A 13,285-nucleotide genomic window follows, 5' to 3' on the forward strand; every position below is an offset into this window, starting at 1 on the left:
TCAAGAGGGAGATCTCAATTTCAAGCAAGAGTGGAGAACGGCTGTCTGATTTGTCTGTGTACTTGCATACTGTAATTGCATTGATGTAAATGTGCAAGTCTTAAAAGACAAGACGATATTTGTTATTTAGCACCTGGTAGAGGACACCTGTGCCTCTTCCCTGTAGAATGATACTGCAAAAAATTTATCGAATTTCTATTAAATGTGGTGACTAAAAAGAGGCTAAATATACTCCAGTATGTCTACCAGCACTCTCTTAAATACTTTACTAACAGAAATGGTAGCAGATCTTTACATGTACCCCAGTACTGCTCCCCTCTGAGCATGTGTAGACTGTTTAATTCATAGTTTTCTTTTATATCTCCTGATCATGTGGTAGCTGCATTTGACTTTTCACTGCAATTCTCAGATTCAGTTGCTCACAAATTTCAATCACAGTAAATGTCAAGTGCCATTGTCAACAAAATCCAGCCAACCAATTACCAAGAACAACAGGAAATAATGGCAGAAGTTGGTGCAAAAGCAGCACTGAGGTGTGGTTTGGCCCTGGGCTCAAAGGTTTAATGGTTGTCACATCGAGTCCAACGTTGATTCAACAGCTAAAAATAGAGCTTTATCATTTGTTTGGTGGAGCCACATCTTTGACTTTCTCAAGTGTGAACAGGACTTCATTTTCACATGACTCCTGTGGGGTTTTTTTTCTATTATTTACATCTACTGTACAAAAGTTGCAAGCACCAAGCCCAAACACAGTGAGTAAAGTTCTGAAAGAGCAGGTAGTAGGTGTAGGATTTCCTTTTTTATATATATATATATATATATATATGCCACAAACAAAAGGACCCTTGCAAACAGTCTTCAACAATCTACATCCTCATAGTGAGCATTGGCTGCAGAATTACACAAATGGCCGAATTTGATACTAAGGTGAAATGTTGCCATAGTCAGACGGTTTCAGATCCCAGCTGCTGCTTTTTGTATTGCACAAAGTTTCAACATTTTGAATCCTGCTTTAGAGCACAGCATGTCTCTCAAACTACAGTAACAGCCAGGCAGAGGAGCCAAGCATCAGTTATTTACTGAAGAGTCTCCCTGAACTGAAGACGGTCCAGTTATACGCAGAACTGTTCAGAGAGAAAATGATTTTTCCTTTTTCATGTTCAACACTCAACTGCTTGAATATAAATTTCTGTAGTTAAAAGCAACCAATAAAGATGTTCAGCTGTGCTGCATGTTAGGCAGTAATGGTAATATAGTCAATATATTTAGGGTTACAGTCAACTTCCTACCTGGTATTTGCTCAGGATGTGACCAAAGCCATCACATCTGACAACAACACAATAATAAGAAAATCCTACACTTAGTACCTTCAGGTTCATCTTAGATGACTGAGATGGTCATTTCTAGGAAACAAACATTTACACAGTTACAATTCACAAAAGTGCGTAAAAATGACCACCAGCAGGAGGTGCTGTTCAGTGACTGGGAAGTTGAATGAAGACTATTTTTTTCTTGCATGAAGCTGTACTTCCTCTGAGCCTCAAGCTGTTTCAAATGCCAACCATCTGCCAAAGTAGAGAAAAGGATAAAATCAAAACTTAAAAAAAGAAAAAAATTCAAGTCATTCTTCTTACAAAGCCCGCTGTGCGCATCAGGGTGGGCGGGGCCACGTTTGCCCGTTCAAAGTCCTCCCGGCCCCCTTTTTCCTGGATTTCAAAGCCTTGGAAAAAGCTCTCATTTCATGAGTACAGTACTTCAAAATAGAAACTTAACCCCTTAACTGGCAGCAAAAAAATCACCTGACAAAAACTACATAACGCCTTCTGGTTATTATTGGCTCTGAAAAACCCATTTCATAGCCTATTAATCGGCTGCGTCTGGTCCGCGGGCCGAATGAAGTGCATTTATATGGCAGGCTAGACCCGCCCATTTTGACTGACACCTCATTCGGCCAATCATGTTAAGAAATGGGTTTCCCAGAGCCAATAATACTCAGAGGGCGTCACGTAGCTTTGTCAGGTGATTTGGTGCAGCCAGTTACATGATTGGCCGAATGACATGTCAATAAAAATGGGAGGGTCTAGCCTGCCATATAAAAGGGACTACAAACGGCCCGTCACCGGGCCCTTGCCAGTTAAGGGGTTAAACAAGTTTCAGCATGAATATTCAAAAAGCATAAAACATTTCCATTTTTACAAGATTGGATGAGCTCATTGGGAGGGTGTTTTTGCATGTCCATTAGAGGGCACCTCCTGACAATAAGAAATTAATTTTTTTGTATGATGGACAGTTGATTGAAATGCTGTGCACCTGATTTCAAGCTAAAATTATACACGAATAACCAACCAGTTAGTAAAGGATATAATATACAGAGGTGCAACTGTAAGTAACCCAAGTAAAAGCAGGGGAGGTACACCAGTTACACAAGAAAAAACCCACTGCGAGATGAAGATGTGAAAATGGAAAAATTAAAATTAAGACATTTACTGTAGATGTAAGATAAAAAGGGTGCGTATTCCTTGAGTCATAAGGAGGAAAACTGGATATGGAAAAAAGGTGAAAATGTGTGTGTGTCAGTATCAGGAAACTTATCTTTCAAAGCTGTATCGTCTGTGTATAAGTTATATGTCCATCCATGGTTGCAATTTCAGTTATGTGCATGCGTGTGTGAAGACAAGTAGCCAGGGTGAATGTGTGTTTTTGTGTGTACATTAAAACCAGCAGGTGCTGCAGTTAAGTGAGGCCCAACAAGAAGAGCCAATGAGCCAACACGGCGGTTCGTGTTGGTGATCCTGGTGTGCACTGGATCCCAACCGGAACAAAGCCGGCTCCTCCTCTAGGTGAGCTGGTGAGGCGCCTCTAGCATCTCCATCAGGAAGGTGTCAATGGGCGTATCACCAATCAGTTTAAAGAAGAACAAGTGCTCCAGGCACTTTAGACCAATGGAGCGCAGTGCTGGGAGCCGGAGGAGGAGCTTTGCAAACCTGCATGACAGGAAGAACCGATGAGGAGGAGAGTAATGTGAAACAATGACCAAAGATCTGTTAATCATGTGACATGCATTTTAAAAAATGAATAATTCTTCAAACTTCAGGAAGAAAGCATCCTGGATGATTCATAAATATAACTTACTAGAGTGGAAGTGTGAAAACATGTTTTGTGTTCATAACCATGACATCTAACAGTGTATCAATTTATGTTTACTGTGTGTGTACACAGGATCAGCCCTTTGCAGGTTTCCCATTCAGTGTCTATGTAAGTGATGAAGAATCGAGTTATCTGCTGCTCATGTGCATAAACGCCAAGGCCACTTTATGCGAATAAGGGTCACTGTTTCAGGTCTAAAATTAAAATGGTGACATTGCTTTAAATGTTTTTTAACATTTAAACTGGTGGCGTGAGGGCTGGTGTAACAACGGGACAATCATAGACAAACATTGATCCCCAGATCTCGTGTACATGTCTGTAAGATGTCGCACTTTTTTCTGCCTTGAGAGATAACGGTAGTGATCGTCATAGCCGTGTACATACCACCTGATGCTAATGTTAGCACGATGCCCTCTCTCCTGCTGAACGCCATTAACGAACAGCAGCAGGCCCACCCCGACGGTGTTCTTATTAACGTGGGAGACTTTAACAAGTCCAACTTAAAGACTGTACTCCCGAAATTCCACCAACATGTTAAATGTTCTACAAGAGGGGAGAACACTCTTGACCATGTTTACTCCAACATTAAGCAGGTTTACAGAGTCAAACCCCTCCCCCACCTCGGCCAGTCCGACCATCTTTTCCTGCTGCTCACCTAGGGATGGAAATTGAGAGAAGTAATTCAATTCCTTGGAATTGTTAGTCTGCTACCTTAATGATTCTGCTTATCGATTCCATTGACGTGAGGATGCATTTACAGTGGTACCTCGAGATACGAGCTGCGGCTTGAGCTCAGTTCCCAGATACGAGCCGAGCTTCGGGACGCCACCGATAGTTTTGAGAAAAAGCATTACAAAATTACCTTCAGTGTTTCAGCAACAGCAGCAGCTGTTTTACTGCAGTCTGTGCACACGCAGCAAGTGCAAAAAGGCGGAGCCGTTACCGATGAGCTTGGATGGAGCGAAAGGAAATGTTTTTTCTATCGTCCAAAGCAGCAGCACTTTTTCCTATAACCACCGTTAAAACCTTTACTTTGAAACAGCTGGAGGTTCTTCATCAACCACCTGATCAGTAAGTGAAGAAAAGACAACATTGTAGCTGCTCCATCCACCGCTTTCTTTCACACAGCAAAAAACCTGCATTATGTAAGTTAAAATATGCAGATGGATTGTTAATGCGAAAAAAGTATTTCTAATCAGATCACTCGATTAATACATGGAATAATCAATATTTGCAACCCTATTTTTCTGTACTGCTTTCACTATACTGTATGAATAATCTCCATGTCCTGTCACATAAAGAGGAATTCTTATTTTTTTATACCAGTTTTAATTTTGTTCTACTTTAATTAAAAAGAGTTCATGCAAACCAACCCAATTGTGGTATATTTTTTTCACCAACCCGATGAGAATCGATAATCAAATTGATAAGGGATATCGATAACGGAATCGGAATCACTAAATTCTTATCAATTCCCATCCCTATGCTCACCCCAACATACACCCTCCTCAGACAGAGAGTCAGGTCTACTGTAAAAACCATTACAACCTGGCCTGAAAACGCACTCTCCGACCTACAGGACTGCTTCACACACACAGACTGGGACTTATTCGAACACGAGGACCCGGAAACAATCACAGGGACGGTACTGGACTACATTAAGTTCTATATCGGAAATGTGACTGTTAGCAAAAACATCCGGGTTTTCCCTAACCAGAAACCCTGGATGAACAGCCAGGTCCGTTCTCTTCTCAAAACCCGCGATGCTGCCTTCAGGTCAGGTGACGAGCCTCTGTACAGCGCTGCTCGAGCTGACCTGAAAAGAGGAATTAAAAAAGCCAAGGCGGACTACAGGAGGAGAATAGAGTCCCATCTGTCCAGCAATAACACACAGGAGGGCAGGGCATTCAGAGCATCACAAACTTCAGAGGCTGTGATGTGACCGCAGGAGGACCTGAGTGTTGTCACTAGCAGAGGAAACATACCGTATTTTTCGGACTATAAGTTGCTCCGGAGTATAAGTCGCACCAGCCAAAAAATGCATAATAAAGAAGAAAAAAACATACAAGTCGCACTGGACTATAACTCGCATTTTTTTTTTTTTTTTGGGGGGGGGGGGGGTTATTTGATAGAATCCAAGACCAAGAACAGACATTCCATCTTGAAAGGCATTTTAAAATTAATAATGGATTAAAGAACGGGCTGAACAGGGTTACGCCTACGTTATGCTAACGTAACACATTCAGCTACATGACGCACAATGAACTGAGTACATGTCTGGTATGTTAACGTAACATTAACAGTTATTCAGATAACAATAACATAAAGAGCATGCTAACAAGTTTACCAAACCATCAATCCACTGAATTTCTTCATCCTCAGTGTTACTTCTAAAACTCCGCACACTCCGTAGGTAGACGAAGCGCCGCTTCCTCTTCTGTATCGCTTTCGTCAGACTCGTTGTCAGTTGCAGTTCCAATTATTCTGGCCTTTCTGAATCCCGACAGGTTGGTTTCGGTTGTCACTGAAGCCCATGTTTTGTTGATACAGCCAATGACTTCCAGGAAAGTTGGGTGGCGCATTCTCTGTGCTCTCCATCCATCATCCACTGCTCCCACAGGTTACGCAAGACTGCCTTAACGCTCGGGTTCACGGAGATGTCAAGTGGCTGGAGTATTTTGGTTAATGTGTTAATAATTTCACATACAAGTGGCACCCCAGGCCAAACTATGAAAAAAAGTGTGACTTATAGTCCGAAAAATATGGTAACTGTTTCTTTGCTCGCTTTGAGGACACCTCAGGACCACCCATCTGCTCTTGCCCTGTCCCCACCCACCAGGCTCCACCCTCCAGGAGCATGAGGTACGGCGCGTGCTCTTGGCAGTGAACCCCAGGAAGGCTGCTGGACCAGACGGAAGTACCTGGCAAGGTGATCAGAGCGTGTGTCCACCAGCTCACCCAGATTCTCACCAGGATTTTCAACCCTCTCCCTGGCCCAAGCAGGCATCCCCCCTGCCTAAAAACAGTCACAATCATCCCTGTGCAACAGATCCACAGAGGATGCCATCGCTGTGGCACTCTGCGTTGAGCCACTTGGAGCAGCAGCAGAGCTACGCTCGTATGCTCTTTGTGGATTACAGCTCAGCGTTCAACACAATCATGCACAATCAAAATGAGAAGTTTATGTATATACTTACTTTATTACTTGTAGCCCTCCAATCTCATTGTACATTCTGTATAATAACAATAAAGGTGTTCAATTCTATTCCAGAAACAGATTTATTTTTCCTGACGAGCGACCGAATTGGTTTTGTTTTGAATTCTGGAGGAGAGAAGGCGTCTGTTTTGTCGAGTGCAGCTCAGCATTTGCAATGTTGTAGACGAATGTGGGCATGTGTCAATCATCTCTGAAACTGTGCAGCAGAGGAGCCATTAAGCATCCAATATCAAAGATGTGTGATGTATTGAATGCAAAAATGCTCCAGATCAAGTCTGGAGAAAATGATAGCTAGTTTTGTTTGTGGCAGCCCTTAATGCTGCCCATGATATTAGACACCTTTACTGGTCTTCACATCAGTTACAGCTCACAGTGGTGTGTTCAGACTCGCAGTCAAAACCCGACCGGTTACTTTACTTGAAAATGAAACCTGACGGGAAGAAGCTACACACTGATGCCCCAAATCGAGCTGGACTTTACTTTTTTGCAATGAACATAAACTAATACACCAGCAAAGCCAGTTTGCTCTGTGCAGCAGTGACATGTAAAGCTGATGAGTGGATGTGGGTATGCCAGAGCAGCAGAGCTTGTGTCAAAGCTTACCTGCCCTGCTGATCGGGATACTTCTTTTGCAGTAAGCCTCCAGAGATGCATACACCCTCTCTGAGGAGCTCCACCTCACTGGGGTTGGATAAACCTTTAGCATCTTCAAATACAAAAAAGAACATTCTTCTTATCTTAACATCACTTTTCGATTTTAAAATTCCTTCATTTTTCCAAATGATATTTTCACATGATGACACGTACCTGGGTTGAAGAGAATGATTGCTCGAAGGCAGCCCAGCTCTGTCTTGTCCATTTGCATGTCTCTCATTTTGCTAACAAGCTCTGTCAAAACCCTGAAGAGAGGAGAGCAGATATGCAAAGGGAAATCCCAATTGGAAGCAGCAGGAAAAAGCAGAAAAGAAGGAAAAAGGCAAAGGAATTTGCCAGGGAAGAAGAAAAAAGAGGGAGGAATCACTAAAATAAGACAGAGTACCTGGGAAATGTTAAGATAAACCAGACTCCAGACTCATACAATGCTATTATTGGTTACTTCTCAATACTTATGTTCCAGGTTAGGCCGTGGCTGAAACTGTGCTGGTTCTGCAGCTGTACCTGTGGCTGTATTGTTACAGTTTATGTTCTTATTTTTCACATAGTTGGGCTGGAAATGAAAATGGCTGGAGAAAAAAATGTGAGCACTTATTAAGTTTCAGACTTTCGTCAGCTGATGCTTTCAGGAGGCGAGACGTCCCGGGTTCGAAACTACTCATTTCTGAAGTATCGCACAAACACAGACACACCCTTAGACCAATAAAGTTACTCCAGAGGTGAGAACACAAACAAAATTCATTTTAAGGAATGCATAAAGGGAAACATCTGACGCTTTATTACTGTTTAATAGGTGTTAATTTTTATATCCTTAACCTGTTAACAACCTGTTAACAAGTTGGCAAGGGCCGCCCGCGGGCCCTCTGTAGCGATTTCCGACTTTGAAGCCTCATAGCGTCACAGTAACGCTGCCGTTCGCCCTTACGATACTTTTATATGACAGACTAGACCCTCAGAATTGGATTGACACCTCATTTGTCCAATTCATGTTATGAACTGGGTTCTCCACAGAGCCAATAATAACAGACAGTGTCATGTGACCTTTTCTGGACATGCCCCCAAATCTTGTCCAATCGTTCTGATTAGTCGGACTCTGACCCAAAATCCGAAACCACAGATGTATAGCCAATAATAAATTCCTGACACGTGGGTATATGGCACTATGGGGTGGGCTTTCATATGAAACCATAAACTGCCTGCGTAACCCAGTGCGTCCTCCATGCGTGATAACTGAGCAGGAAGTGAGAGTCTGTGTGCAGTCGTGCGTGCGTAAACAGTGTTTACAAAGCTTTTTCTCGCCAACGGATTGTCGGAATGCATCAAAAACAGACTATATTTATTCAACGAAGGTGACGAAATGACTCACGAGAGTGGATTAATGTTTATTAGAGGATTTACTCGCTGATTTGACGGTTTTACGGAATCTCCCGAACGAACAGCTGTACTCCAACGGTGGAACCACGGTACGTGTTATGTTTTATTCTCAGCTCGTTGTCGTATTATATGCCGTTTAGATGGTAATGAGGATGAGGAGGACAAAGGCTCAGAGCTTTTTTTGACCAGTTAAATGTCTAAAGTTTTATAGAAAGCTTGATGCTTTGTGGTGGGCTTTCTGTACCGTATTTTCCGGAGTATAAGTCGCACTTTTTTCATAGTTTGGCTGGAGGTGCGACCTATACTCCGGAGCGACGGTATATGTGACATTTATAACACATGAACCAAAATACTCAGATACTTGACATCTCCGTGAACTGCAGCTTTTAAGGCAGTCTTGCGTAACTGTGGGCGCAGTGGATGATGGATGGAGAGCACAGCTTAACGGCAACTGGGAGAATGCGCCACCCAACTTTCCTGGAAGTCATGGATGGATCAAGAAAACATGGGCTTCAGTGACAAACCATCCTGTTGGGATTCAAAAAGGCTGGAATAATTGGAACTGCAGCTGACGACGAGTCTGACTAACCGCGACACAGAAGAGGGGAAGCTGCGCTTCGTCTACGGAGTGTACGGAATGTTTAGAAGTGACACCGAGGATGAGAATCAATGGATTGATGGTTTGGGTTAACTGTTAGTATGTTCTTTATGCTATGGTTATCTGAATAACTTAATGTTACGTTAACCATACCGAACACGTGTTCGTTGTGCGTCATGTAGCTGAATGTGCTACGTTAGCATAACGTAGGCGTAACCGTGTTCGTCCTGTTCTTTAATCCATTATTATTTTAAATTGCCGTTCAAGATGGAATTTCTGCTCTGGGTCTCGGATTATATCAACCCCCCCCCAAAAAAGTGCGACTTATAGTCCAGTGCGACCTATTTATGTTTTTTTTCTTCTTTATTATGCATTTTTGGCTGTGGTGCGACCTATACTCCGGAGCGACGTATAGTCCAAAAAATACGGTACGCTTTGTTTGTGGGGGGGGGGGGGGGGGGGGGGGGGGGGGGGGGGGGGGGGGGGGGGGGGGGGGGGGGGGGGGGGGGGGGGGTTGTAAGTTGTGTATCAGAGAAGGACTATTGGGAGGATTGTGGTTTTTTATTTTATGTGTATATGTAGTGTTTACATTTACTGTAACTTTTGATCAATATAATTTATTTGTTTTGTGTGTGTGAAGGAATCACTGAAAATAGACGGGGGGGGGGGGGGTGTGTGAATGAAGGCCTAACATTTTCCTTCTTTTACAAATTAGGGCAACCTCTGATTTATATGTCTATAATTATAATTAATTTGTACTATCAGTAACTTTGTGTATATCAGAGGATTCCTCAGGGTAGTATCTTTGATTAGAGCCCTTATTGATGACTGTATGTTGAAGCATTGATGAGTTACAGCCATTTGAAGTTTGTACAACAAAGGCTGCTCACATGTGGCACTTGGCCATCTCCAAATGGCACAAGCAAGACCATACCGGAGATCAACACACAAAAACCTTTACAAAACAGTAGGTTTTTGTGCTATCTTGATAAAATTTGAAATCCACGGTAAAAAGACTTCATTCTACAGCTTCATTATATTTTCCAATCCATACCTTCTACACTCAGTGTGTAATTAGATAAAAACTAACAGGAAAAATCCAGGCGAGGTAAAAATTGTCTAATTTTTCTGTGTTCCAAACTTAATAGCTACATACTCATTACAGTTACAGCATTTTTGACTGCAGAAACGAAAAATATAGCTTGTCTTCTTTACAAAGAGACCAAGCTTTTGCATCTACTCCAAAGAGTTCAGGAACAGCAGCTGATTTAATTTGGGTATGCTTTTTCAGGCGTTTTTGCTGATTTATCAGCTGCCAGTTAAGGGGTTAACACGGTCATCTCGAGCACACAACTGTGGCTGTGAGGACAACAGCGCCACCTATCTGCTGTTCACGCCTCCTCTTTAAAAAGGCACAACCAGTGAGAAGAAATGTGGCTTAAAAACAGGAGAGGAGCTAAAATGGCTCAACTGAGGCAGTGGATGAAGTGAGGAGCTGCACAGAGACCTAGTATAAAATAAAGATATTAAAGTCCAGTCAAGAAATAAAAACTCTGGATTCTAATACGCTGCCAACAAGTTTTGATGAAAAACTTTTAAAATCAACGCTGTGGAACGGCAGGGTCGTGGCTGCATGAATGAACGCATGCATCCAACAAAAACAAAACCTACATGAAAATTTCACAGTAACATTTTCATGCATTTTATTCAGTGCGTTTATTGAGCTTTATCGGATGTGTTGTGCAGTCCAAGTTATCAGGTGGAGAGGAAAGAAAGAGGAAGTAAGAGGATGAGGTGATGATCACTAAGGACGCTTGTTTGCTTCTCCATCACAATCAGAGATGAACATCTGTTTTTAATGATGGGGAATTTTTAACAGACACCACCTGAACACACAATACAGCACACTGTCAAATCAATCATGTTATACACACTAACAAACCCAGAGTACATGTCATTATTGTTATACTGCGGGTATTTCCCATCAGAGGGAATATTACTGATGAGGGCCAACAACACCTCCATAATAAATTGAGGGATCTTAAAGTTAACTGAGTACTTGAGTGATACAGTATTTCATTATAACCCTAGGTTATTAATGCTCTGAGAAAGCTAGCTTCACAAGGCACTCCACACATTTTGTTTCACTCACAACAGTCTAAGCTCAACAAAGACTTGACACATTAAGAGTGCATTTTCAAAGTGCAACGGACTTGGCAACAGGATGCATTCAAAGCGACAAAACAATGGTGTCAAACGGTACGCCTGCAGCTTAGTTTTTAGTAGCTGTTGTTCAGACTTACACAGCTATGATATCTTTGCAGCTGCAGAAAAGTCTAAAAGCATCTACCTTTCAGCTTTGGTTGTTTAAATGTGGATTCAAAGAGGAGGGGTTTAAGAAAAGTGTTTGTGTAGTGGCGTAATTACCTGTCAAATATGGCCCCAACCTCAGCATTGTGCGCCCTGTGTATTCAATCACAGTGTGTTATTACAATGACACAGTTACAGTACAGTATTCCTTCAGCTGTACAGGAGGTCCATGCTTACATGTGATCTGTTACGGTTAAACTCTGTGATATTACAATATGTTTGCACCGATATGTTTGCAGTGATTTTATACCGTCAGACGCTGCTAAATGCAGACCTCTGTGCAAGCCCACATAAGGTTCAGCAAGATGCACATATTAAATAAGCAGACTGTCATGATAAATTTTATGAGCCAAATGCAGGACAGCAGAGAAACAGTTTATAACAAGGCCCCTGAATTTTTAAGAGATCTGATAGCTAATGTTAATAGATCTGGCAAAGTAACTCGAGTAAATGTCACTGAACGATTGGAAGAAGAGCAGAGGCTTGACGTGCAAAGTTCAACATTTAGGGCAGCAAATTAACCACACACAAAAAAAGGAGGGAAAAAAAGGAAACACATTTCAGAAAGACAACGCACAACAAAGTAAAGCAGAGGTGCTGTCAGCCTGTGTCATTGTTAAAATCGATTTATTTTCACATAAATGTGGAGAGTATCTGACCAGAGGTCAGGGGGTGCTGGTTTTCTCTCGGTGCTCATTATGCTCCATCTTTCTGGTGCTTAATGACTGTAATTTAGTATTCAATTCAATTAAACGCCACTAAGCAAGAACTGTGTATTTGGTTGGAAAAAAAAAAAAAAAAAAAAGCATTATGTGCACACTGGTTTAGCTCACTGGTCGAGCAGGCGACCACATAAAATATGGCTGAAATGTAGTGGCGGTGCCAGGGGGCGCTAGAGGGTGCTATAGCTCCCCCTGGAAAAGTCATAGGACCCCGTTAACACCCCGAAGAAAATAGCTTGTTCCTGTGTGTGTTGAGAACTGAAAGAACAAATGATCCTTCATAGCACCCTCAGTAAAATGCTTATCCCCCCGCTTAGCACCTGCAAATAAAATATTTCTGGAGCCGCCACTACTGAAATGCAGAGGCCTGGGTTGGGGTCCGACCTGTGGGCCTTTGCTGCATGCCCCCCCCCCCCCCCCCCCCTTTCCTGTCTACTCGTTACTGTTAACTATCAAATAAAGGTGGGATAATAAACATACATTTAAAAGAAAAAGGGTAGGGTGTCATGTGATGGGGAAAAGAAAGGATATGTAATCACTTTCTGTCTAAACTAAAAAGAAAGCCGATACTTTTAACACCAGAGTTGTTGTTAGGTGTGAACACTATATTTCGCGTCATTAGGCGGCGCTGTCACTTGGTGTTGGCTCTCACTGCGGTATTGTATCACTTCCTGTTCCTGTTTCGGAGCACAGTCAGGTTTTGCTGTCTCTTAGCTGTTAAATCTGTATAACTCGATCTATCTGGATAACAACATATTTTAGTGTAATCTTCACCTACTTTATCTAGCATACTCTTTGCTGAATCACCTGTATTCACATTATTCACTTTATTTGTTTTTAGAAATTCGCTAGCTTGGCGCAGCTAGTAGCTTAGCTGACTCATTACCAGCAAAATCCTATAGCTAGCCAGGGCCCTGTAGCGGGTGCGGACCATGGTAGCTTAGCCGCCATTAGCTCCCCCCAGTAGATCCCGAGCAGCAGGGGAAAACAGGGCCGGCTGGGGACGGTGAGGAGGAAGCGTAGTCCTAAGCAGAAGCCCCCGGGTACACCACCAACCTGTTCACGTCTCTAACCGTTTTCTCCACTCTGCAACCACCCGCTGAGAAACAAACCTCTGGTTATTGGCGACTCTGTTTTGAGAAACGTGGAGCTAGAGACACCAGCGACCATAGTCAAATGTCTTCCAGGGGGCAGAAGGCGAGG

The 13,285-nt window shown here is 42.6% G+C and overlaps 1 protein-coding gene across 1 annotated transcript in view; it reads right to left on the bottom strand.

The window, feature by feature from the left end:
- Positions 1-2,073: 2,073 nt before the first annotated feature.
- The window catches only part of rxrba (retinoid x receptor, beta a), a 40,828-nt gene continuing 29,616 nt past the window's right edge, over positions 2,074-13,285 (bottom strand). The window contains 5 exon segments of the mRNA XM_030742004.1: positions 2,074-2,984; positions 6,968-6,992; positions 6,995-7,023; positions 7,025-7,070; positions 7,172-7,263. Coding sequence (XP_030597864.1) covers positions 2,837-2,984; positions 6,968-6,992; positions 6,995-7,023; positions 7,025-7,070; positions 7,172-7,263 — 340 coding nt within the window. The 3' untranslated portion in view covers positions 2,074-2,836.

Source organism: Archocentrus centrarchus, chromosome 11, assembly GCF_007364275.1.
Source record: "Archocentrus centrarchus isolate MPI-CPG fArcCen1 chromosome 11, fArcCen1, whole genome shotgun sequence".
Lineage (NCBI taxonomy): Eukaryota > Metazoa > Chordata > Actinopteri > Cichliformes > Cichlidae > Archocentrus > Archocentrus centrarchus.